This window comes from Cetorhinus maximus, chromosome 9 (genome assembly GCF_964194155.1).
Source record: "Cetorhinus maximus chromosome 9, sCetMax3.hap1.1, whole genome shotgun sequence".
NCBI classification, from domain to species: domain Eukaryota; kingdom Metazoa; phylum Chordata; class Chondrichthyes; order Lamniformes; family Cetorhinidae; genus Cetorhinus; species Cetorhinus maximus.
Window position 1 is genome coordinate 74,410,383 of NC_135887.1, and position 25,826 is coordinate 74,436,208.

A 25,826-nucleotide genomic window follows, 5' to 3' on the forward strand; every position below is an offset into this window, starting at 1 on the left:
AAGTGAATCGCTGAATCAACCCTTCCTGCTGCCTTTCAGCTTCTCAGACTGATTAGCCACCTCTTGATTCACTTCTAAGCATCGTCTCCCAGAATGATCCTCACCATAAGGAGTATTTGCTTCAAAAAAAGTTATAATTGAACAGCCTTTTCTTTCTTTGCTTACCCTCTGCTTATTTCTAGTTAACCATTGGGTTCTTGTGTAGTCACTTAGAGGGTTATTGAGCCTGACAGTCTGAGGGAGCTGCGTTAACAAGCACTGTTAAAATGTCAAGCTTAGTTAATGATATTTCTGCTGATGCTAACTGGACTCCTGCAAACGGCCAGATTCTTGACTGCCAGCTCTCGTGATTATGTTCACTGGGTGATCACTGTGCTCCCATTTGTGCTCACTGTTTAAATTGATCATAAGGCTTCACCTTTGAAGTTCAGGCAAGAGTACAAAGGCAGGTTGGCACTCTGAAAAAGTGGTCCAGATAGTGAGACCTCTCTCTGATGGGGAGGTTCCGATTTAACAGGGGACCCCGATGACGAAACTCCTTTCAAAAAGCCGCCTGAAAGACTCCTACTTTAAGAGAGACTTATGGGTAAACTCTTAATTTAAAGGGTTTTGGTGCTACTTTGAATTGGGGGTCAGGGGCAGATGATGAGAACCCACCCCATTCTGATTTGTCTTTCTCTGTAGGTGAAGCCTCCCGAGTTGAATTTCTTGTGTGTCCTGCCTTTGTAATGCCGGAGTGCTAGAGCCACTGTTTCGGCAGGATCGCTTCACATTTCATTCAAGACCAGCTCAGTTGTGGGATAACATAAAGTTGGGGGCCGGGGTCTGGTAGATTCTACCTACCATTGCTCAGTACACACTGGCTGAAGATGGCTTCTCAAAGTGGGATGGAGCTGGGCGAATGGCTGAACTTTCCAGCAGAGATGGGTAGAGAGGGTAGCGATTGGTCCAAGGAAAGGAAAATGCACAGAGTGTAAAACTGACTGCAGGTTGCCCACTGCCCATTTTGACGCACAAACACTGAACGCCAAGGTTTTGATGCTGGAATACATCCAGAGGTGGTGGAGCACTAACAGAAGCACACCAGCTTCTGCTTATTGGTCTGGAAAACTCCATGGTGCCACAGCTCATGTTGTGCTCTATTCAGTGGACCTGCAGCAATAATAGTGCCCCCACCACCACCCCCCCCACCACTTCTCAGCAGGATCTCTTGCGAGGTAACTGAACCCACTCACTCCAATTCTCATCTCACTTGAAATTCTGCTCAGTGAGTTTAATTTGCACACGTCCCGATTTGCACATCATTCGTTTTACACACCTCCCGATTACACACCTCCCGATTACACACCTCCCGATTTACACACCTCCCGATTACACACCTCCCGATTTACAGACCATTCCACTTACACACCATTCAATTTACACACTTCCCAATTTACACATCTTCCGATTTACACCCCTTCCGATTTACACATTTCCCCATTTACACACCTCTCAATTTACACACCATCGGATTTACACACCTCCCAATTTACACACCATCCGATTTACATACCACCCCATCCGATTTACACACCATCTGATTTACACACCATCCGATTTACACACCTCCCAATTTAGACACCATTCAATTTACACACATCCCGGTTTACACACATCCCGATTTACATACCATTCGATTTACATACCATTCGATTTACACACCATTCGATTATACCCCATTACAATTACACGCCTCCCGATCTGCATCCATCATGATTTGCACCCATCATGATCTGCACACCTCCTGATTTTCAAACCTCCTGATTACACTCCTTCCCATTGAATTCCACTGGAGCCAGCTAAGGCTGGGCCCAGAAAGGCAGGCTGCCAATGTCCAGCTACTTTCCGCCTGGCAGTAAAACTGACCTTTCAGCCTTTGTGTATGTGTGAGGGAACATTGCCTAAGGACAGGATGGGCAGGGTGGGGTTTGGCCTACTATAGTAGCACAGCTGCCCCAATCCATTATTAAGACTTACAGCTGAAAGCAGCTAGTTGTATAAAGTAGCAGACTGTGTCTAGTGTTTGTGTGACTGGATACCAGCAAGGGCTCAACAGCTGCTGACAGCAGAAAAACTGACAGAAAAATGTGGCAAGGGGTGGGCAGAGAAGAAACTTGGCCACAGGAGTTAGAAGCAGATCCTAGGCCTGGACTATGGTTCACGTCTCCTCTGTGAGGCCGTGAACCACATGTGCTTAAGAAGCTGGCCCAACGTCATGAAAATTGTGGAGGTGGGGGGAGGGGGATGGGGTGGAGTGAGGTGCCAACCCTGGCAACGGAACTGGGCAAGTGATGGGTACAGGGTCTGGGCTCGCTCCCGGCACCCTTATCTCACAGCAACGAACACTGGGGGATCAGGGAATGGGGGCGGGAATCCCAGAATCGGGTCTCACTTGCCATTTTTAAAGGCCTCTGGAGTCGATCTGGCTCCATGAAAGCCCGGCCCTTAGTGTCAACTCCTCCAGATCGTAGTGGCTGCACTTGAAGAACCTGCAGCATCTCAGCTTGAAAACCTGAACATCTGGTAATCCTCTAGGCACCCAACCAGCCTGGTTACATTCCGAAAAGGAGCTTCATGCTTTAGCCTACCTAAACTAGGCCCGTCCACATGAATCTCTTACCTGAAGCACTAGCAGCATCTGTGTGATGGATGGAGGTACATCGGTGTGAGGCTGGTGAAGCACCTGCTCCAGATTTACCTTCAACAGCACCAGGTCTCGGAAGCCAAGCAGAGCCATCTGACGAATGGTTAGTTCCTGCCCCTAATGAAAGGACCATACATCAAAGTTACTTTCTGCCTCTTGTCATGCAAAGTTGTAACTCTTTCTGGCTGGGATTTTCCAGCCCTGTTGTGGTGGGACCCACCGCGGGAGATTCCGCAGCTTAGCCAAAAGCCCATTGACTTTGGGGAGGACCGGACGATCCTGGCGGCGGGCGGGCGGGGCTAGAAGATCCTGCTTGGCTGGAGATCACTTTGTCAATGCCATTGTACAGAGATTTAACACGTTGAATAAACACATTACACAGAGAGAGGAGTGCAATACGAGCATGCTAAGTATCTGTACAAGAACAACAATCCTCATATAGTGAAAAGAATTGGATTTTTCGAGGGGGACGGTTTGTTGTCTGGACACAGAGTGGTCGGTCCTTCAAATACTTTTGCCCAGCCCTTTCTCTGTACCTCCACGTTACCGCCCCCTTTCGCTTATACATCACAGGTAGTACCGTGTGTAGTACCGTGTGTAGTACTGATTCAAGCTGCTAACTGAAGAGTTTGCATCGGCAGTTTCCATTACAAATGAGGACAAAGGAATTTATAACAGCAAGTTGACACAGGCTGTGTGACAAGTATGTGACAACAGGCAAGTGGCACAGACAGGATGTGCATGCAGGCCTAAGGATTTTAATGTTGTTATAGATGTGTGCTTACTGCACCATCTAGAATAACTTTAAATCTTATAACAAGAGCCGGAAGGTGCAAACATTAGATTAGCAACATTCTGTGCCCTCAAGTGCTTAAGACATCATGGAGGGATTCTCACAGAGCAGGTCACAGCACAGCCTTTGGGAGGAAGTGATGAGCTGAAATCCAGATGCTTTCTCCACAGGCTCCTGTCATCAAGAGTGGGATTTGCGTACATCTACAGATACTTTGTATGCACCAACAAGGATTGAACGCAGAACTCAGAGCTGCCCCGAGGGTGTGATGCTGATCCCTTTCAAAGACTCACAGTCATTTCCTTTTCTGTACAACCTCCTTTACAATAATTCCGTGGCTGTGGAATAAAACCTGTTCTCGTTTATTTCATCTGTGCCAATATGGTTACCTGTATTTTCCTAAATTCTACTCAGTCGAAGGCATGACCTCAGCGAATGTTCTGGATCAGCATATTTTAATGATTTGTCTCTGTGACTCACCATCACTGTAGGAATCAGAATATGTGTGTGATGGTTAGTGAGGGGGGATTGATTCTCTGTCAGCCAGCACCAATAAAACTCATACATTTAGTTTATGTTTCCTCCACCAATTTTCCTTTCTACCCGTCTTTCCAGAAGACAGTAATTCCTGGCTGGGGAATGGGAGGCAGTTGTTATTATTATGGACCTCCTATCCGTGCAGACTTGAGTAACGGTGAGGAGTATTGTAACTGCAGTTTGTCTTCACCTCATCCGGTACCCTCTAATGGGCACATCCAGCAGGCACCCCCAAGTTGTGACTAGGAAAAGTTGTGACTTGGCCAATTTGTCCCTCCATGGCCATGGGCAGTGAGGCCAATTGTAGCCTTCCTCCACCCTCCCAACACCAAACTCAGCATAGACCAAGGGCTCAATCTAGACCTTTCTGTCCCATTGTGGCTTAGCAGCTTCATGGATAAACCAAATGAGGATCGAGAGGATCACTAAACTTGGATAACGTGTCACGTTTAGAGTGTCATATTGTGATATTTCTGACTACAATTTTACAGGTCATTGGTGAGGCCACACCTGGAGCATTGTGCACAGTGTGTTCTCCTTACCTAAGGAAGGACATACTTGATTGACTAGACTAGGCCTTTATTCCCTGGAGTTTAGAAGAATGAGAGGTGATCAAATTGAAATATAATAAATTCTTAAAAGTCATGACAGAGTAGATGCTGAGAAAATGTTTCCCCTATTGGGGAGTCTAGAACAGAATAAGGGAGTCAGCCATTTAGGACTGAGATAAGGAGAAATTTCTTCATTCAATGGGTTTTGAATCTTCAGAATTCTCTATCTCAGAGTGATGTGGATACTCAGACATTGAGTGCATTCAAGACACAGATTGATAGATTTTTTGGCACTAAGGGAATTAAGGGATATAGCGATAAAGCAGGAAGGTGGAGTTGAGGTGGAAGATCAGCCATTTTTGTATTGAATAATGGAGCAGGCTTGAATGGCCAAATGGCCTAATCCAGCTCCTATTTCTTATGTTCTTATTCTCTTATGAGTGGCCGGAAGATATTGTCATTCCTGTTAGCATCTCCATAACCTTCATTCCCCTTCTCAGCAGCCATGGATCCTGTTCTCTTTAAAGGTGTTACGTGACCCGGAATCCTGGTCTGAGAGCACATGCACATTATCCCATATAAAGTGAGTGACTGCCCTGGGGGAGAATGGAGAAGCCAGAGCAGAAAAATCCATTGAGTTTGGACTCGTTCAGTAGGCTCACAGTTTTTAACATGTAAGGTGGAACAAGGGTGGTGGCACATGGGCGCAGGGATAATGAAGAGCATTACCATGGCTCCACAGAGCAAGGCTGTTACCCATGGGGAAGAGAGAGAGCCTCTATCCACGATAATAGGAGAATGGTCATCATGGGGAATTTGATAAGTAGGGGGAGAGAAACCCTCCTATGGTTGGGAGTCCCCAACGAGTCAGGAAAATGTACCACCTTCTGTTGTGGGTAAAGCATTAAAAGGCATCCTGAAAGAAAGGATAATGGAACATGGTTGTGTAACATTTGCACAAAGCCATTAACTAAGGTGCTGGCTGCAGCATTCCTTCCCCGAGTATAAAGATTCTATTGGCAGGACTGCAAGTTTCCGCTCAAAGTCAATGGACTTTTGGCTGCTCTCCTAATTTCCCGGTCCCACCTTTCCTGGCTGTGTGTGCGGCTCCATGTGCAATCTTTGCCACTTCACCCACTTTGCCATTCTTTCATGTCTGAGCCCGATTGGTGGGAAACCATAGCTTAAAGCAACATCCTGACACATGCTCACACAAACATACACACGCACGCACAGACAGACAGGCCGATACATACCATTGTGAAAATCAGGCACACACACACGTGCTCACATAACATTTTCCAACAGATGTCACTGTGGTAAGGAATGCTGGATATTTTACCCCTCCCTAGCTCAGACTGAAAGTTACACTGCTGTTACCACCATGGCCGAGATCATCTGACTCAGCACTGCCCTGATATCAAACCGGGGCCTTGGGTCCCAGCCAGCTTACCCCTGCTATATTTGCAGTGGAAGCAGACCACACATCACCAACCATAGCCTTTATCTGATGCATATTCATTCTTTACCTGCACAGGGTAAAATATGGCCTGTAACATGGGTAGGATTTCAGTGAAGAAATTATCCCAACTTCTTGTTAAAGCTTCCAAAAGATTTTCACCTGAGAACAAAAAATGAAGAGAGACATGAGCAACTGTGAATGGTAGAAAACCTCTAGTGGGAACTGCTGAGCCGCAAACAAGCTTCATCCAATTGATTCAATTAAACAATTCTTTCTAAATGAAGGAAGCCATGTTGAGGAACATGATTTTTCCTAATTTTTTCCCCCTGTTTCTTGATGAGGTATCACACTATTTAAAGGCAGGATAAGCCTCTCTCTTTACCCAAATTGTGCATTGTAACCTAAATCTAGGCTGACACTTCAGTACAATACTGAGGGAGTGCTGCAGTGTTGGAGGCGTATGTGTCAGGTCGCATGTTGGACTGAGGCCTCAGCTTCCCTCTCAGGATTATAAGACATCCTTTGGTACTATTTTGAAGAAGAGCAGAGGGTCTCGTGATTCTACCAGGTGATCTGGTCAATTTTATCCCTCAGCCAAAATCACCAAAACAGATGATCTGGTCATTATCACATTTCTTTTTGTAGCCACTGCACCAGAGGAAGGATGTGACTGCACTAGAGAGGGTACAGGGCAGGTTTACGAAGATGTTCCCTGAGGGTATTGCCTGGGCTGGAGAATTTTAGTTAACAGGAAAGATTGAATAGGCAAGAGTTGTTTTCTCTGGAACACAAGAGGCTGAAGGGGGATCTAATTTAAGAGTCCAAAATAAGGAGGGCTCTGGATAGAATGGATAGGAAGGCCCCATTCCCTTGGTTGAGGGGTCCATAATATGGGGCATAGGTTTAGGGGGGATTCAAGAGGGATCTTTCTCATCCAGAGGTGAGGCTCTGGAACTCACTGTCTGAAAGAGCGGTAAAGGCAGAAATCCTCATAACAATTAAAAGTACTTGGAAATGCACTTGAAGTGCTTTAACCTACAAGGCTATGGACCAAGAACTGAAAAAAGGGATTAGGCTGGATGGCTACTTGTTGGCCAGTGTGAACACAATGGACCAAATGGTCTCCTTCCATGCTATAAATTTCTATGATTCTATAGGAGCTTGCTGTGTGTAAATTGGCTGCAGCATTTTCTACATTACAACAGTGCCTTCACTTCACCAGTACATCATTGCTTGTATAGTGCTCTGGCCATCCAGCAAATGGAAAGTGCTATATCAATGTAAATTTTCCTTTAAATACAGGTCTTTCTTAATCTGAAACTCAGATAAACACTCCCTACTGCATTGGAGGCCCAGTCTATTGACTTCATTACTATTCCCGTGACCTCTTTGAGACTGACAATTCTGAGTAACGTTGGGCTGTGGGTTTGTATCCACCAGGAAGAAGATTGAGACTTCCAGCTGACATAACATGGGCTGGGATGTTCCGGATGGCGGAGTTTCCCTTCCCGCCATCCGAGGAGTCAGCGCCAAACATATCCCTGCCCGTACAGACTGCCCCACAGCCATTTCCACTTCAATGAGCGTTAATTGGCTGGAGGCGGGACTTCTGCCCCTCAGTCGGGAGGATGTCCCACCTCAGAGAGCTGCAGGACAATCTGATTGGCTGGTAGCTCTCTAGTCCCTGCAGCACCAGAAGCTGCAGTGGATAGCTCCCCCCTCCACGCTGCATCCCTCCTCTTCTGCCCAACTTCCCATCCATGGCCTGAACAGGGTTAATTTTAGGCTTCTCCCCCTACCCCTCAACTCCTCCCGCCAGCCTGAAAATCAAGGCTGGGCAGGAAACGGCCAATAATTGGCTACTTAAGAGCCTCAAATGGGGCAAGGCGGGCGGGTCGGCCTAGGCCTCACTCGTCTCAGTGTAACATTGCGGAGCAGTCAGGGCAGGTGGGAACCTACAAACCCGCCTGTGGGGGAATGTATAATTCTGCCCATGGAGACTGTCATCATTAAAGGATGGATTAGAACTGAACTAACAGTTAAAAAGACTGTTGTATAAACTAACTATGCTTGCAGCCCCATTAAAAGTACATGTGCTAATCATGACTGACAATATATTCAGTTAATATTTGACAAGTGCAATTAGTAACTAGAGGCTGGAAAGCTAGAGTGGCCAAAACAATTCAGTAGAATTCCCCCTGTGATTGCTGCTGGCAGTCATCATTAGATCACAATGATCAGCCAGTCTTTTCCAAATCAGCAACCCATCCATTAGAATGATCACAATGATTAGATGGGGGTTGGGCTATAACATTTGTTGCACTCCATCTGCAATCACAGTCTAACATTGTCCCCACCGGAAAGCTGCTCTCCCTCTCTGTGCTTATAAAGCAAAGACTGGCATCTTGTAATTGAAGTTCAGAGTTGTTACTAGTCTGGGCCCCATTTCTCTGACTCTCTCCAGATGTCTGCCCGAATCCTATTGCTGCCTCTCCGTAAACTGCCTGAACAGTGGAACGAGTTGTAGGCTAGATGCTTTTCTATTTGGCGAGTGGAGCCTGTGCTTTTGAGGTAACTAGCTGGTGTTACATTTAATATGTATTCATCTCGCCAGCATTTTAAACATGGGCCTGACTAATATTAGCTTTCCAAATGCTTACAGTTTAGTAGACAGCAGCCATTGGTATATGTAATAGCAGCTGCTTATTGTACATTGAGCAGGATACACTGAGCACGTTTAACAATCTCATTTTACACTAGAACACATGCGATTAACTGCTGAGCTTTCACTCAGCATTGTTTATCAGAGAAATAATGTTAATGGTTTGATTGTAACTTCGTGTTGCTTCATACTGAACTGAATGAAATACATTCTAGACGTCATTATTGAATGCCATTTTTTGCAAAAAGAGATTAAGTTATCCAATAATTTGAATTAAGCAATGCAAAGAGCACAGCAAAGCGGAACTTTGGTGCTCAATAAATGGAATTCTCAGTTGTTTTGAATTAAGGGGCATTGAATTCAAAGGAGCAGACTGTATCAAACTTAGATCAATTCACTCCTCCATCACCCCCTACTCCTCAACCCCCACCTACGGCACCTCCCCATGCATACGCAAAAGATGCAACACCTGCCCCTTCACTTCCTCTCTCCTCATCGTCCAAGGGCCCAAATACTCCTTTCAAGTGAAGCAGCATTTATTTCACTTGCATTTCCCCCAACTTAGTCTACTGCATTCGCTGCTCCCAATGCGGTCTCCTCTACATTGGAGAGACCAAACGCAAACTGGGCGACCGCTTTGCAGAACACCTGCGGTCTGTTCACAAGAATGACCCAAACCTCCCTGTCACTTGCCATTTTAACACTCCACCCTGCTCTCTTGCCCACATGTCTGTCCTTGGCTTGCTGCATTGTTCCAGTGAAGCTCAACGCAAACTGGAGGAACAGCACCTCATCTTCCGACAAGGCACTTTACAGCCTTCCGGACTGAATATTGAATTCAACAACTTTAGATCTTGAACTCCCTCCTCCATCCCCACCCCTTTTCCGTTTCTTCCCCCTCCCTTCTGTTTTTTCCAATAATTTATATAGATTTTTCTTTTCCCACCTATTTCCATTATTTTTAAATTTATACCTTTTATGCCCTGTTAGTCTTATTTCACCCCACCCCCACTAAAGCTGTACCTTGTGTGTCCTGCCATCCATTCTTAATTAGCACATTCTCTTAAATAATATCACCACCTTCAACACACCCCCCCCCCCACCTTAAACCAGTTTATATTTCACCCCTCTCCTAATTTTACTCAGTTCTGCTGAAGGGTAATGAGGACTCGAAACGTCAACTTTATTCTTCTCTGCCGATGCTGCCAGACCTGCTGAGTTTTTCCAGGTAATTCTGTTTTTGTTTTGGATTTCCAGCATCCACAGTTTTTTGTTATTATCTTATGTAGATCAATTCATATGGTCCTGGAGCTAAGTAATGTGTTTAATCTTCAACTCTAAAACATCAATCCCTTCTGTTTTACAGATGTCATACCAACCTTCACAGACTCGCACCTTTTCTTCCATCAAGATCAAGCCTTTTGAAAGAAGATGCTTCTACCAATGAGAAAAAGAAAGAGAACATCTGAAAATCAAAGGGAATGTCACACCAGATAAAACAGTTGATTGCTTCATATATGCAAATTGTGCATTCTACAGTGCTGTTTGATGAAGAGTAGGAGAGTTCTCCTGGTGTCCTGGCCAATATTTGTCCCTCAATCAACATTACAAAAGCATATTATCTGGTCATTATGACATTGCTGTTGTGGGAGTTTGCCATGTGAAAGGTGGCTGCTGTGTTTCCTACATTACACCAGTGACAACACTTCAAAAGTACTTCATTGGCCGTTAAGTGCTTTGAGATGTCTGGTGGTCGAGAAAGGTGCTTTATAAATGAAAGTTTTTTTCTTTTCCCATCCAACATCAAGAAACTAATTATCTGGTCATTTATCACATCATTATCTGTGGGAGTTTGCTGCATGCAAATTGGCTGCCAGGCTTCCTACAATACAACAGTGACTACACATTAGAAAAGTACTTCACTGGCTGTAAAATGCTTTGAGATGCCCAGTGGTTGGGAAAAACACTTTATAAATGCAAGTTGTTCTTTCTTTATAAAACAGATTATTTGTTTGTTTGTTTCATTGCTGTTTGTGGGAGTTCACAGTGTGCAAATTGGCTTTAAGGTTTCCTATTTAACAACAGTGACTCCACTTAAAAATACTTTATTGGCAGTAAAATGCTTTGGGACGTACTGAGATTATGAAATGCACTGTATCAGTGCAAATCTGTACAAAACTACTTGCTGATCCAAGAATGAGGAGGAAGCAGGTGTGGAGCATCCAGGGAATGGTGATCAAAATATAATTTAAAATAATGGTTGAGGGGGGATAAATAAAGGCGAAAGTATAGGTTGGATAAAGGGCAACTATGAGAGAATGAGGACAGAATGAAGGAAGACAAACCAGAGAAAAATGTTGACCAAGAAGTAGAAGAAAAATGGTAATATTTAAAGGAGAGATCATCAGGAGTATGATGGAATCTGTGGGCAAAACTTATATTTTTTAAGACAGACCCTAATTGAAAAAGCAAACTGAGAAAGGAAACTGACCCTCCAATGTACTGAGCAAACTACGACTGACTATCCAAATGAATCCACAAAGTTAATACCTGCCCTTACCTGGTCTAATCTGCACATTTCAGGTTTCACAATCCTGCCCTAACAAAGTCCCACATCAGTGGAGGTAGCCAATGCCTTAAATGGCCAGCTGCCATCATGCATGTGCAAAATGCACCCTGTCCCCAATCCTGCCCCTGTGAAAAAGGGAATTGCCATGTTCAGGGGGCGGGACTTCCAATTTTTGGGTATTTCTGTTAATTTTGCCACAACGGACAGCCTCTCTGTTATGGCAACAATCTGGGCCACAGTTGCTGCAGCTGTTTCTGTTACTGGAAGACAATGTTGGTGGATCTACTCCATCCAGACCGAGTTGAGGAGGTTCTGCAGATATGGGCTATTTGTGGTGAAGACCCTATGTCCGAGGAACTTGGGTTGGCTGTGCGCTGCTGCCAGCTGGGGATCAGACTACATCCTAGAGGGAGAGGAGCTGAAATTCCTCATGAGGAAGACAGAATTTTGAAGGACTTTGTTCTTGAGATTGGCTGAGTTGACTGCCCAGCCAATTCAGAAGATCTGTCTTCATTGTATGAGCTATTTTATGTGTAATTTATAGTTTATAACTGACTGCAATTTGCCTGTTAATTCATGTTTAATTTATGCTGATTCCGTGTTTTAAAGTATAGGAGATTACCTAAGACAGTATTTAGTGTTTGCTATGTTTGACTCTTGTAAAGTAAAAAAAAAATTCTGTTTAAAACATGGAATGTTGTGGCCTCATATTTCAGTAAAAAACTGGGGTTTCAGATTTCTTTTCATTAAAAAAAGAAACAAATTAGTCACAAATGAGATGCCATGGATAAGTAAAGATATAAAGAATAAAATTGAAACTAAAGAGAAAGGCATTTCTAAAGTGTATAAGAACATAACATTTATTTCTTAGGCTAATTCATGGATGTGGGCTTCGCTGGCTAGGCCAGCATTTATTGCCCTTCCCTAATTGTCCTTGAGAAGGTGGTAGTGAGCTGCCTTCTTGAACGTCTGCAGTCCATGGGATGTGGCTACACCATAGTGCTGTTAGAGAGGAAATGCCAGGATTTTGATCCAGTGACAGTGAAGGAACGATGATATATTTCCAAGTCAGGATGGTGTGTGGCTTAGAGGGGAACTTGCAGGTGGTGATGTTCCCATGTATCAGCTGTCCTTGTCCCTTTAGGTGGTGGAGGTCACGGGTTTGGAAGGTGCTGTCGAAGGAACCTTGGCAAGTTGCTGCAGTGCATCTTGTAGATGGCACACACTGCTACCACTATGCATCAGTGATGGAGGGAGTGAATGTTAAAGAAGGTGGAAGGTCCATCAAGTGGGCTGTTTTGTCCTAGATAGTGTCGAGCTTCTTGACTAATATTGGAGCTATACTTATCCAGGTAAGCGGACTTGTGCCTTGTGGATAGTGGACAAGCTTTGGGAAGTCAGAGGATGAGTTACTTGCTGAATAATTCCTAAATTCTAACTTGCTCTTGTAGCCACATTATCTGTAGAGCTGGTTCAGTTAGGTTTTGGCCAATGGTAATCTCCCAGGATATTAATCATGGGGGATTCTGCGATGGCAATGCTGTTGAACATCAAGGGGAGATGGTTAGATTCTCTCTTGTTAGACATGGTCATTGTCTGGCAATTGTGTGGTGCCAATATTACTTGCCACTTATCAGTCCAAGCCCGAATGTTGTCCGGGTCTTGCTGTATATGGAGACAGTATATGCTGAACAATGAGCAATCATCAGTGAACATCCCCACTTCTGACCTTACGATGGAGGGAAGGTCATTGATGAAGAAGCTGAAGATGGTTGGGCCTAGGATACTACCCTGAGGAACCTCTGCAGTGATGTCCTGGAACTGAGATGATTGACGTCCAAAAACCACAACCACCTTCCTTTGTGCTGGGTATGACTCCAACCAGCGGAGAGTTTACCCCCTGATTCCCATTGACTCCAGTTTTGCTAGGGCTCCTTGATGCCACTCACGGTCAAATGCTGCCTTGATGTCACTCTCACCTTGACTCTGGAATAAGAATAGGTTTAGGCCATTCAGCCCTTCAAGCTTGCTCCTCTATTCAACACGATCATGACTGATTTTCTACTTCAATCCCAGGTTCCTGCACTATGTCCATATTCTTTAATTCTTCTAGCATTCAAAATGTTATTTTGAATTTACTCAATGACTGAAAATCCACAGCTCTCTGGGGTAGAGAATTCCAATGATCTACAAATCTACAACCCTTTGAGTGAAGAATTTTCTCCTCATCTCAGTCCTAAGTATAAGTATGTAAACACAGGATAGGAAATGTAAAGGGAAAATAGTGAGTCAGCAAAGAAGTTAAAAAGGTAATCAGGAAGGCAAAGGGCAAATAAGAATTAAAATGATCAAATTCCTACAGGAATGAAGAAGAATCCTGGGAAAGCTGCTCCCTGGGTCTCTCACTCTGACCCGGGTGTCCTGTAGCTGTTACAGGCTGGTGAGCTTCTCTGAAACATGGCATAGTCCCTTTCACTCTTACCCGGGTGTCCTGCTCTGGGATCTGAAGGATTGTCATGAGGCGAGCTCTCCCCAGGATGGGAGGAAGAGGCCAGCCTCTCTAACCAAGCAGGCATCAATGGAGGTGGGCGAGCAAGTGAGCAGTAGGAGTGTGGTCCCTCAAACCTGGTGACAGAGCAGCAAGAGGAGGACCAACCTCAGGAGAGCAGGAAAGGTGAGTGACAGAACACTGTCAGGTGCCAAGACCCACATTCTGACTGTTCCAACATTCTTCTGTACAGCACTCCTGAGTCAAGGTTTATCGCAAGGGTAGACAAAAAAGTGGTGTTAAGGCCACAATCAGAGTACAGAGTCATAGAGTCATTTATGGCAAAGAAGGCGACCAATCAGTCGATCAAGTCCATGTCGGCTTTCCATGGAGTAATCCAGTCAGTCTCACTCCTCTACTGGAACCGTGTACCCCTGCAGGCATATCACCTTCAAGTGCCTGTCCAATTTCCTTTAGAAATCATTGATTGTTTCCAATTCCGCCACACGGGTGGGCAGTGAGTTCCTGAACATTACCAGCGACTGCGTTAAAAAAAAGTTCCTCCTCACGTTACTACCAACAAGACTCAAAACTCTTTCAACAGTGGGATGTAAATGCTCCCCAAAAATGTGTTTAGCCATAAAACTATAACCAAAAACCCAAGCCATCAGACCTAATCAGCCATGATCATATTGAATGGCAGAGCAGGACTGATGGGCTGAATGGCCTACACCTGCCCCTATTTCTTGTAATCTTTTGATCTAATGAGAATACAGCTTTCAGCTACACTCATTCCTCTCTCTCCAAGCAACTCACATCTCCATCTGAGCAGCCAACACTCACACTCACCCTCATCAAATGGTGCCCCCCTCTCCTCTCTGTACAGGCCATTACCATCACTCACTCTTCTCTCTCTTCGCCTGCTCTCCTTGCAAGAGACTACAAAATTGGCAAAAAGCAGAGAAGAGGATTTTGGAGGGTGGTGGGGAGAAGAAGGCTGCGGGGCAGTGGGGGGTTGGCCCTTCAGTGATAAGCACCTTCTTGGCTATTGTCAACACATGCCCACATGCTCCACTGGGAAGGAGGTCATGTTCCAGGATGTCTGTAGAAACCTGCCATGAGAGACAGCCTCCTGAAGCACTGGGGCTCAGACATGTCGAGAGGGCTGATCCCCTGCCTGTAGACCCTGTGTTGGAGGTCTCGCCTCCTTTGAGCTCAACCTCAGTGTCCACCCCTCTGCCCTTTGGCTGAGGAGAACGCAGCTGGTGCTGCTACTGGTGTTGTTCCTGCTGCTGCTGGAGCTGTTGGCAGTTGTCTGGTCTCTGCTTTTGCCCCTCAGCAGGTGTGGATGGTGGAGCTAATAAGCTGCTCCTATGCTGTGGTGAAGGCTGGAAGCTGGGAAATGAAAGTGAGTGTAGCACAAGTCAGGTGAAGCATCTTCCGAGCAGTTAGCGATCACCTGTCAAGCAGTGAAAACAATCTCTGAGAGAAAAAGTGCTTTGAACAGCAGTTGCTCAATGGCCATGGCTGGAGCTCCTCAGTTTCATTGGTAAAGCCTTCCCAGCTTGTCAATTCCACTGAAGAAACTCTTCCTTCTGTGTACCCTCCTCGGTAACCCTGGAGAGTTGCTGACTGATTGGGAAATAGGTTTCATGGGCTGGGAAATTCAGGATTGTGCATTAAAACAGATAATATTTTGCTTCTTAACCACCTCACCACTTCTTAATGACTGACCTGACAGATCCGAGAGGGTTCCCCACTCTCATTCAATCCTGCCCCGGGGAAAATAGGCAGAGGTTGGGATCCTGCTGGGATCTTCCCCCGTGCTGTTTGCTTCCAACCCCGCCTTCAATGGGAAAATTCCACACTCTACCTCACTATACATTGGAGGCTAAGGGATGGAAATGGCAGCAGTAGAAATCTAGGGGGATATTATAACAGTTGGGAAGCAAAGGCGATCCTAGATAAACTTAAGAATATACTAAGAATTTAATATTAGTTAACAACAGGGCTGTATGTGGAAATGGTATATAATCTAATTATAATCATGGCTGGCTGCTTTCTAGTCTTTTTTTATTACTCATTTATGGGATGTGGGCGTTGCTGGCTAGGCCAGCATTTATTGCCCATCCCTAATTGTCCTTGAGCTGCTTTCTTGAACCGCTGCAGTCCATGTGGTGTAGGGACACCCACAGTGCTGTTACGGAGGGAATTCTGGGATTTTGACCCAGCGACAGTGAAGGAACAGCGATATATTTCCAAGTCAGGGTGGTGAGTGGCTTGGAAGGGACCTTCCAGGTGGTGGTGTTCCCATGTGTCTGCTGCCCTTGTCCTTCTAGGTGGTAGTGGTTGTGAGTTTGGAAGGTGGTGTCTAACGAGGCTTAGTAAGTTCCTGCAGTGCATCTTGTAGATGGTACACGCTGCTACCACTGTACGTAGGTGGTGAAGGGAATGAATATTTGTGGATGGGGTGCCAATCAAGGGGCTGCTTTGTCCTGGATGGTGTCAAGCTTCTTGAGCGTTGTTGGAGCTACACTTGTCCAGGCAAGTGGGGAGTGTTCCATCACACTCCTGACTTGTGCCTTGTAGATGGTGGACAGGCTTTGGGGAGTGAGGAGGTGAGTTATTCGCCACAGGATTCTTAGCCTCTGACTTGTTCTTGTAGCCACAGTATTTATATAGCTAGTCCAGTTTAGTTTCTGGTAATGGTAGCCCCCGGGATGTTGATAGTGGGGGATTCAGCACTGGTAATGCCATTGAACATCAAGGGGCGATGATTAGATTCTCTCTTGTTGGAGATGGTCATTGCCTGGCACTTGTGTGGAGTGAATGTCACTTACCATTTATCAGCCCAAGCCTGGATATTGTCCAGGTCTTGCTGCATTTGGACATGGACTGCTTCAGTATCTGAGGAGCTGCAAATGGTGCTGAACATTGTGCAATCATCAGGGAACATCCCCACTTCTGACCTTATGATGGAAGGAAGTTCATTGATGAAGGAGTTGAAGATGATTGGGCCAAGGACACTACCCTGAGGAACTCCTGCAGTGATGTCCTGGAACTGAGATGATTGACCTCCAATAACCACAAGCATCTTCCTTTGTGCTAGGTATGACTCCAACCAGTGGAGAGTTTTCCCCCTGATTCCCATTGACTCCAGTTTTGCTAGGGCTCCTTGATGCCACACTCGGTCAAATGCTGCCTTGATGTCAAGGGCAGTCACTCTCACCTCACCTTGGGAGTTCAGCTCTTTTGTCCATGTTTGAACCAAGGCTGTAACGAGGTCAGGAGCTGAGTAACCCTGGCGGAACACAAACTGAGTGTCAGTGAGTAGGTTATTGCTAATTAAATGCTGCTTAATAGCACTTTTGATGACCCCTCCCATTACTTTACTGATGATCAAGAGTAGACTGATAGGGCGGTAATTGGCCGGGTTGGATTTGTCCTGCTTTTTGTGTGCAGGACATACCTGTGCAATTTTTCACTTTGCTGGGTAGATGCCAGTGTTGTATCTGTGCTGGAACAGCTTGGCTAGGGGTGCGGCAGGTTCTGGAGCACAAATCTTCAGTACTATTGCCGGAATATTGTCAGGGCCCATAGCCTTTGCAGTACCCAGTGCCTTCAGCCTTTTCTTGATATCACGTGGAGTGAATCGAATTAGCTGAAGACTGGCTTCTGTGATACTTTGGACCTCAGGATGAGGCCGAGGTGGATCATCCACTCGGCACTTCTGGCTGAAGATTGTCTTGAATGCTTCAGCCTTATCTTTTGCACTGCTCTGCTGGGCTCCTCCATCATTGAGGATGGGGGTATTTGTGGAGCCGCCACCTCCAGTAAGTTGTTTAATTGTCCACCACCATTCATAACTGGATGTGGCAGGACTGCAGAGCTTAGATCTGATCTGTTGGTTGTGGAATCGTTTAGCTCTGTCTATCACTTGCTGCTTATGCTGTTTGGCATGTACGTAGTCTGTGTTATAGCTTCACCAGGTTGACGCCTCATTTTTAGGCATGCCTGGTGCTGCTCCTGGCATTCCCTCCTGCACCTTTCATTGAACCAGGGTTGATCCATCTCCTAACAGCCAGCTTTCAGTCACTGGTCACATCCAGTCCTGGCAACCACTGAACTCCAACCATTTCAGTCTAATTATTTGTTTCACTGTGCAGAGTTAGTGCTGCCAAGTGTAAAGACTACAATCAGGGCACACTATGAGGAGATTGAAATGTCTAATTTGTTCAGAAAGAGTCCACAAACTGAACGGAATAAACAATGTACATACTGTGTTTGATCGAAGCAACAGAACAAAGAAATTGTGTAAACAGAAGCAACCAAATGCAAAGTGTATGTGTGGTCTGGTTAAAAGGTCACGTCATTTTCGAGGGTATTTGTTCTGTGGCCAAAACGAAAGCTTCAACAGTTATTTTTCAAGACATATATTTTACTTGCGTTGCTTTATTTTTTTCCCTTTTTGGAAGATCTTGATTTCCAAATTTAATCCTGTCCTTCCAGCTGATCCTGACAGTTACAATGGCCCAGACCTGTATCTATCTCCTGCCTTTCCACAACGTCCAACCTTAACCTGTGCTTGAGAGAAGGCAAGAGGGAAATGCCTGGAAACTAGTGGGGTCATTCTTTAAATATGCAGATCAGTCATTGGAGTCCGACCATCATGTTTTAGCAAGAGGCTGCTGTTGAAAAGTGGCATGATTCAGTGGGAGACTGGGATGTGTCTCATCTTCGGGGGAATCATTGGGGAACACTGATGTGCCTGGCTCCCGAGTTAGAGTCCTCCACATAACTTTCAGCAAGTTGGCTCATGGATTTGAAACCAATATTGTTTAGGTTGGATCTCCAGTGTCTCTGCAGGAGATTGGGATGTGTCTGATCCCTGTTACTGTGCTGGGTGTCTTAAGTGTCCTTTGTTCTTTCAGCTGGTTCCCGACAGGAGGAACTCTGAAACATTAGTTTCCATATGGGAAAGGAGGGGAATAGACCTTTGTCCATCAAACCTGTCCCATTCAAAACATTCTTCCAGCCCCAGGCATGCAATCTCCTTGTAAGGGGAGAGGTAAGGGGAGAGAAACAAGTTTGAAGCCGAGTTAGACAGGTTGCCGAACAGTTATGACCAATATTTTACCATTCAATGGGGCCAATTTTAACTTGCTGCTGAAATCTGTGTTAACAGGGAGGCAATGGCCTTAAGTGGCGTTGGTAGACCGATCGCCTCAATAATATTGATGCTCTGGCCAGCAACATTTTGACAGGACCTATGAACAGGTGACCAAAGCACCCGCCCATTTCAGTCACGTGGCCTCTTTCAATATGCAAACCAGGGTCCAATGATGCATTTTCCAACCAGGTCCACTCCCAATGAAGCCCAGAGGCCCTAGAATGTTAAGCTTTAAACTGTTTTTTTCTAGGAGCATGAGGGAACCCCCACCCCACCAAGTCCCATAAAAATAATCCGGGTGGCTCCCTTGCCAGGACTTCTCCCTCACTGCACAATCACACCCCCATCCTCCCACTCCAACAGGACTTACCATGCTGCTGGTCGACTGGACTCTGAGCTGCCTAATACTGCACCGACTCCAATCTGACAAGCAGCACTGGTTGGGTGGCCTGTTGTTGGGGGAGTAGCTGACCGATTCTATTTCAACAATGGAACAGCTCTCAGGTGGGCAGCCCTGCTCGGCCACCCAGAAGATAAAATGAACCCTTTTTTTCTTAGCTCCATTAAAATGGCGCCTGGAACAGAATCACAGAATTGTTACAGTGCAGGAGGCCATTCAGCCCATCATGTCTCCAGCTCTCCGAATGAGTAATTCAGTTAGTCCCATTCCCCCACCTTCTCCCTGTAGCCCTGAACATTGTTCCTTTTCAAACAACAACTTAATTCCCTTTTGAATGCCTCTATTGAACCTGCCTCCACCACACCCTAAGACAGTGCATTCCAGACCTTAACCACTCACTGCGGGAAGAAGATTTTTTCTCATATTGCTATAAATTCTTTTGCAAATTACTTTAAGTCTGTGCCCTCTCATTCTCGGTCCTTTCACGAGTGAGGACAATCTCTCTCTATCTACTCTGTCCTGAACCCTCATGGTTTTGAACAGTCTCATATAAATACAAACATTTTAATTGGAAAAATTCAGCAGGTCTGACAGCATCTGCGGAGAGGAATATAGTTAACGTTTCGAGTCCGTATGACTCTTCAACATGCTGTCAGACCTGCTGAGTTTTTCCAGGTTTTTTTTTGTTTCGGATTTCCAGCATCCGCAGTTTTTTGCTTTTATCAAACATTTTAATTGTTCATCTGTTAATACTGCCAACATCCTTATAAGTGTCAATGTAAGGGAAAATGTTTCAATGCAATGGATTTAAAGGAGGTCTGAAGTAAAATAATACCCTCTGGTCCTCCTTACACTGCTTATTCGAGTTCAGAAAGACATGGCTTTGTAGTTTACAGGAGTGGGTTAAGTCTGGTCCTGGTGCTGTTATCTCTAAGGTTCCGTTTTATTGCCTTATTATCAGTGCACTTTGGTCTCATTACTGATAACAGGTATTCAACCCATTATTAAAATGCAACTATAGCTTACCTTAACAAGGGAAAAGATAAAGAGTAAATGACTCTCTTCAATTGGTTTGTGCAATTTTGCCGAGCCAGAATGTATTGTGCCTGGCAGATTAGTGACTCACAGTACTGTTATTTCACTCTGTTTTTCTCTCCTGTTCAAAAGGCGGTTTGCTTCTATAATTCACAAGATCAGTTCACTCAAAAATTATGGCTCTTTTCATTTGAATGTTGAAAGTCAAGGGGATGTTTTGATAGGGATTTTTAAGGTTATGATTGGCTGGGACTGAGTAGCTAGAAACAGACTATTTCCAGCAGTTGAAAGGTCTAGAATGTGGGGACATGATATAAAACTAAATGTAAAAGATTTGGGACAGATAGCAGGAGAAGTGTTTTACACTGTGGATTGTGAAGCTGTGGGATTCACTGGCAGAGTTTGTGACGGGAGCAGAGACATTGGCCCAGACTTTGCAGGAGGTTTTGACAGTGAATTGTTAGAGGTCGCTGTCATTACCCCTCTGACTGACCACAGGATTCAGAATTTAGTACAGCTCAGATGAACATGTTAATCCAGGAGTTGCGGTCTGTCACTCATTCCTCTGCCACAGGCTCAACTGTGGGCCATCCCCCACTTTCATCCCATCTGGAGCCAGCAGTCAGTGAAATCAATTGACGTGGTGAGAACTTCCCCTTTCACATTGCTATGGGATTCCAATAAATTGTAACTGGGGACAGGATTTTTAGTTTGGCGGGCGCATGCAATCAGTGGGCCTGGGAGTGGCCGGGGAACAGTCCGCTGACCGTGGTTGGCCCCCCGACCGCGATTTCACGCCGGCTAGCCAATTAACAGCCAGCCAGTGTGAAATGCGTGCTGAAATGCTCAACGTTGCCGGGGTTGGGGGTGGGAGGAAGGCCAGCGTTGAAGTCAGCATGGGCGCAGGTGAGCGCTCACAGACAGCTCCCCGAAAGCAGAGAGCTGCCTCAGGGAGCTGAAGGCGTGAACAACCTAAAATAAAGGCCGCGGAAACTGGAAAAATGTGTGCAAGCTTCATAATCAGTCCCCTGAAAATGTAGGTAATGAAAATGCCGTCCACAGAGAATTATTTTTGTTTAAATTTATCACGAAAACCTCATCCCACCTGTGGATGAGGTTTCTTGAAAAATGCAAAGGCCGCCTGGCCGATTCGCCCACCCGCCAGCCATAACGTTGGACGGGCAACGAAAAGGCTCTGTTAATTGAACCATTAATGGGCTTAATTGCCCTCTTAATTTGTTGGCAGGCACGCAACTGAGTTTAGCACATGCCTGCCGACTGAAATATCGCGAGTGCGCAATGATGTAGGGATGCTTGACCAACGTCATCATGCACTATTTTACGCTCGAGCAGATCGGGCGCATGCTCGTCCGCTCAGCGAAAAATTCTGCCCTGGGTTTTAAATGGCAATCTCAATAATAACTAGCTGAACAGCTGATCTAGCCTAGGAAACTTAATTTTATTTTGGTGCAGTTTTGTTAAATGTCACTGTTAGGATTTTTTCAATTATATATTTTACAATCATTTTTTTCCCCTGATATTTCAGCTCCTGCATTCACCCCACATGTTATGACTCAATCTTTATTTTGCTTTGTGTTAAATTGCCAAAAGGTGATTTAATTTTAGTGTGTTTTATTTTCTGTTTGGCTGTCTGTGGGAATTCTTTGAATTGATTGGCTGCATGGACAGCTTGATAATATCACTTTAGCTCCATGCTGGAATCCCATCACCATTACAGAACACTGCAATCCATTGCATGGCGAGAGGAGATAAAGTTCAAGCCACAGGGATCACTAATTCTCTTGGCAAGACTTTCTTCGTGGTAGGTGGCGAGTGCCCTTGCTTGCTGCTGATTGCGGAATCGAAGCCTGTTGTCAACATTTAGAAATAGGTTAAACAGGTAGTTGAAGGAAAAGGACATGAAGGATGCAGACCAAATGCATGGGGATTAGGATTGCTGCTCAAATGGTGGATAAGCATCAACATGGAATGAAAACAGAAAATGCTGGAAAAAATCAGCAGGTTTGGCAGCATCTATGGAGGGAGAAACGGAGTTAACGTTCCGAGTCCGTAAGTTTTTCCAGCATTTTCTGTTTTTATTTCCAACATGGAATGGATGAGCTGAATGGCCCATTTCCAGGTTATGTTCTGTGTAGCAAAATTCTTATAATTGCGACTGAAAAAATATCTACTTACTGCTGGAACTTGGGAAGAGTAACAGATATCAAGCAGAGGATAATGAATCAATATCACAAGACTAAGTCCTGTGCCCAAGCAGCCTGAACTATGTCCAGTGCAGTTTGGCCTCAGTTAATATTGAGATGTCCCAGGCAGCTGCCCTTAGTCAGGTGTAAGGCCTCCATTAACATATTCAAGGAGCTTAATACCTGTTTAAGGAACTTTCGTTAAACGGATCAGTGCTGAGCATGCTCTGCTTTTTTTTTGTTCTTGAAATGACCTAACCAGCAAACGTTATGTAAAGGGACCATCGGAAGCCACTACCAAAATTGTCAGTGTATCAGGCTGGGGGAGGGGGAGGTGTGGGGTGGGGGGAACAGGAGTGCTCCTCCCAGCTCCACAACACTCATACAGGCTGCTGCTAGCATGCATTTGACCTCCTCCTATTCTCCTCCCCAAAATGTTCTCCTGCTCCCCTCTCATTCTCCTCACCCCCATATATCTCCAGCCTCTCCTAGTCTGCCATTCACTTGACTTCTCCTATTCACGTGCCCATATTCCATTCTCCAGTCCTGTCTCATTCTCCTGTCCCCTCCCATTCTACTGCTCGTAGATTCTACTGCTCCCTCCTCCGTTCTCCTCATCCTCCCCCATTCTCCTCACCCTCTTTCATTCTCTTCACCCTCCTCCATTTGCCTTGCCCGTCCCCATTCCTGCCCTCATCCCTGAAGATACCCAAGGCATGAAGCTACCCCAACTAGACCATTCCCAAAGTGGCTGTTTGACAGCGATACACTGATGATCCCCAGAATGCAATTTCAGACAAGCCTTGGACCTCCATGGAGTGTGCCCAGCATCCATTGGACCACATCCTTGAAGAAAGGTTATACCCTTGAAGGAGGGTGGAGAATTATGAGAGAAGCTTGCAAGAGAAAAATATTAACACCAACAAAGCCTCCACTGACATGGAACAGTAAGATACAAGCATTCTCCATTTAATAAAGAATGGGGACAATTAGCAATAGTTATTTGTATTCTGCACAGTGCCATCTTTACTGTGAATTGAACCTGACAATTCCCAGAGTACAGTCTGCAGTCATTACCCCATTTTCAGGACAAAACAAAGTCATATTGAGACAAGTCTCACTCACCACAAGATCTGGAAGACTGCCGCTACAAAGTCTTCCCACTAAACCAAGTAAGAGTCATTAGTAGTTTCAGCTGTGGCTCTGTTGGTAGCAAGCTTGCCTGTAGGTTCAAGTCCAACCCCAGATACTTTGAATGCATAACCCAAGCTGAAAATTCAGTGCAGTACTGAGGGACTGAAGTCCTATTGGAAATGTTACCTTGTGCATAGAACATTAAAGCAAAACCCTATTTGCCATCTCAGGTGGGCATAAAAGATGCCATGGCACTACTCGAAGACCAATAAGGGAGTCCTCCTTGGTGTCCTGGACAATGTTGACTCCTCAACTAGCATCTGGTCATTATCACATTGCTTTTTGTGGGACCTTGTTATATCCAAGTTAGCTGTTGCGTTTCCTACATTCTGACAGTGACTGCATTCTAAAAATACTTAATTGGCTGGGACTGTGGAAAGCACTTTAGAAAGGAGCAAGTTTTTTTAAATTATTGTCTCAGTGTCCTTGATTAATCAGTGAGGGAGCCAATCAGCAGTTTTCACTCTTCTCAGTTATTCAAGTATCACATCTTGGTTCAAGATTACTTAGAAGGGAGTCTTGCATATTTGGAAACACAAAGTATTTCTGACTTCATTTCTTGGGAATGCAGTTTGTAATTAGAGGCCAATTGTTAACATAGCTGGACGATGAATGACATCAATTATGAACTTTGTAAGTGTCAACAGTCCATCTGACCTTTCAGCGATGCACACATCTGCAAACCAACACTTCAAAAGAATATTTGGGAAAAACACTTGCCTGGATGAGTGCAGCTCCAACGACACTCAAGCAGCTCGACACCATCTGGGACAAAGCAGCCCGCTTGATTGGCACCTGATCTACCACCTCCAACATTCACTCCCTCCACCACTGACGCACAGTGTCAGCAGTGTGTACCATCTACAGGATGCATTGCAGCAACTCACCAAGGCTCCTTCGACAGATGGCACCCTCCAGACCCGTAAATTCTACCACCTAGAAAAATACGGGCAGCAGGCATACGAAAACACCACCATCCTCCAGTTTCCATCTAAGTCACTCTCCATCCTGACTTGGAACTGTACTGCCGTTCCTTCACTGTTGCTGGGTGATAATTTCTCCCTAACAGCACTGTGGGTGTACCTACGCCACAAGGACTGCTGCAGTTCAAGAAGCAGCTCACCAGCACCTCCTCAAGTGCAATCAGGGATGGGCCATAAATGCTGGTGTAGCTAGTGATATCCACTTCCAAATAATAAAAAAACAAAATGCAATGATAAGTGTTATATACAAACAAATGGAATGCAGGTTAAGGCCTTCACTTGGTTTAGATAAAGATACCTGGATGAGGGTTAAAAGCTGGAATCTAATTAAGGAGTTCAGTTAGTAAACAAATGGTTGATTATGGTGAGGTGTATAGAGATTATGGTGATTCTTCAACACAACATGTTTAAGGTATTCACCTGGAAATAGTCGGTGATGAACGGACCCAACTCACTCTTCAGCAGCTGCCTGTGGAGAAAGAGTCCAGTTAACACTGGCATCACTATGCAGGGAGAAGCTTAGAACATGTATAGTATGGCTAATACTGTCTTATTAATATTATTGTTAATACTTGCTGCTTTATCTCACATTTGTCATCAAAACTACCAGACTCACCCAGACACAAACGTGCTGTAAATGCTGAGTGAGTTAAACAAGGGTGGTGGGACATGGTGGTCATCTGTAGTTGGAGGATAAATCACAGACTTGGGACAGAATAGCAGGACTTCTATTCTGCAACTGGCAAGCACTAAAACTGACCTGATTCCTTCAACCTCAATGAAAGTAAATTTCACCCCAAAAGTGCAACTTTTATAACTTAGGTTCCTCGCCACACTAAAGAAGAAGGGAAAATATATTGAGGGCAAAAGAAAAACAAAATTGAAGGGTTCAGATGTTTTATATATTACGTATATATAAAATAGTGAGTTACAGGCTGGAATCTATTATCTTGTGGCAATGCACACACATTGTTAAATTAGGTCTCTCTTAGTAGTCTCTTTTCTCCATATTGCCTTGTGCCCTATTGTGCATTTTCTTTCTCTCTCTTCTCGTCTCGTCTGCTTATCCCTATCCCCTTCAAGCTATTTATT

The 25,826-nt window shown here is 45.0% G+C and overlaps 1 protein-coding gene across 2 annotated transcripts in view; it reads right to left on the reverse strand.

Moving 5' to 3' along the window:
• Positions 1-25,826, reverse strand: part of LOC144684727 (proline-rich protein 5-like) — a 137,199-nt gene that overhangs the window by 45,033 nt on the left and 66,340 nt on the right. For both annotated transcript variants that reach the window (XM_078548875.1, XM_078548876.1), the window contains exons 4-7: positions 25,155-25,203; positions 10,071-10,128; positions 6,097-6,188; positions 2,663-2,803 (exon numbers count right to left, since the gene is read on the reverse strand). In XM_078548875.1, the coding sequence (XP_078405001.1) occupies positions 2,663-2,803; positions 6,097-6,188; positions 10,071-10,128; positions 25,155-25,203 (340 nt within the window). The remainder of the gene's footprint in view (positions 1-2,662; positions 2,804-6,096; positions 6,189-10,070; positions 10,129-25,154; positions 25,204-25,826) is intronic.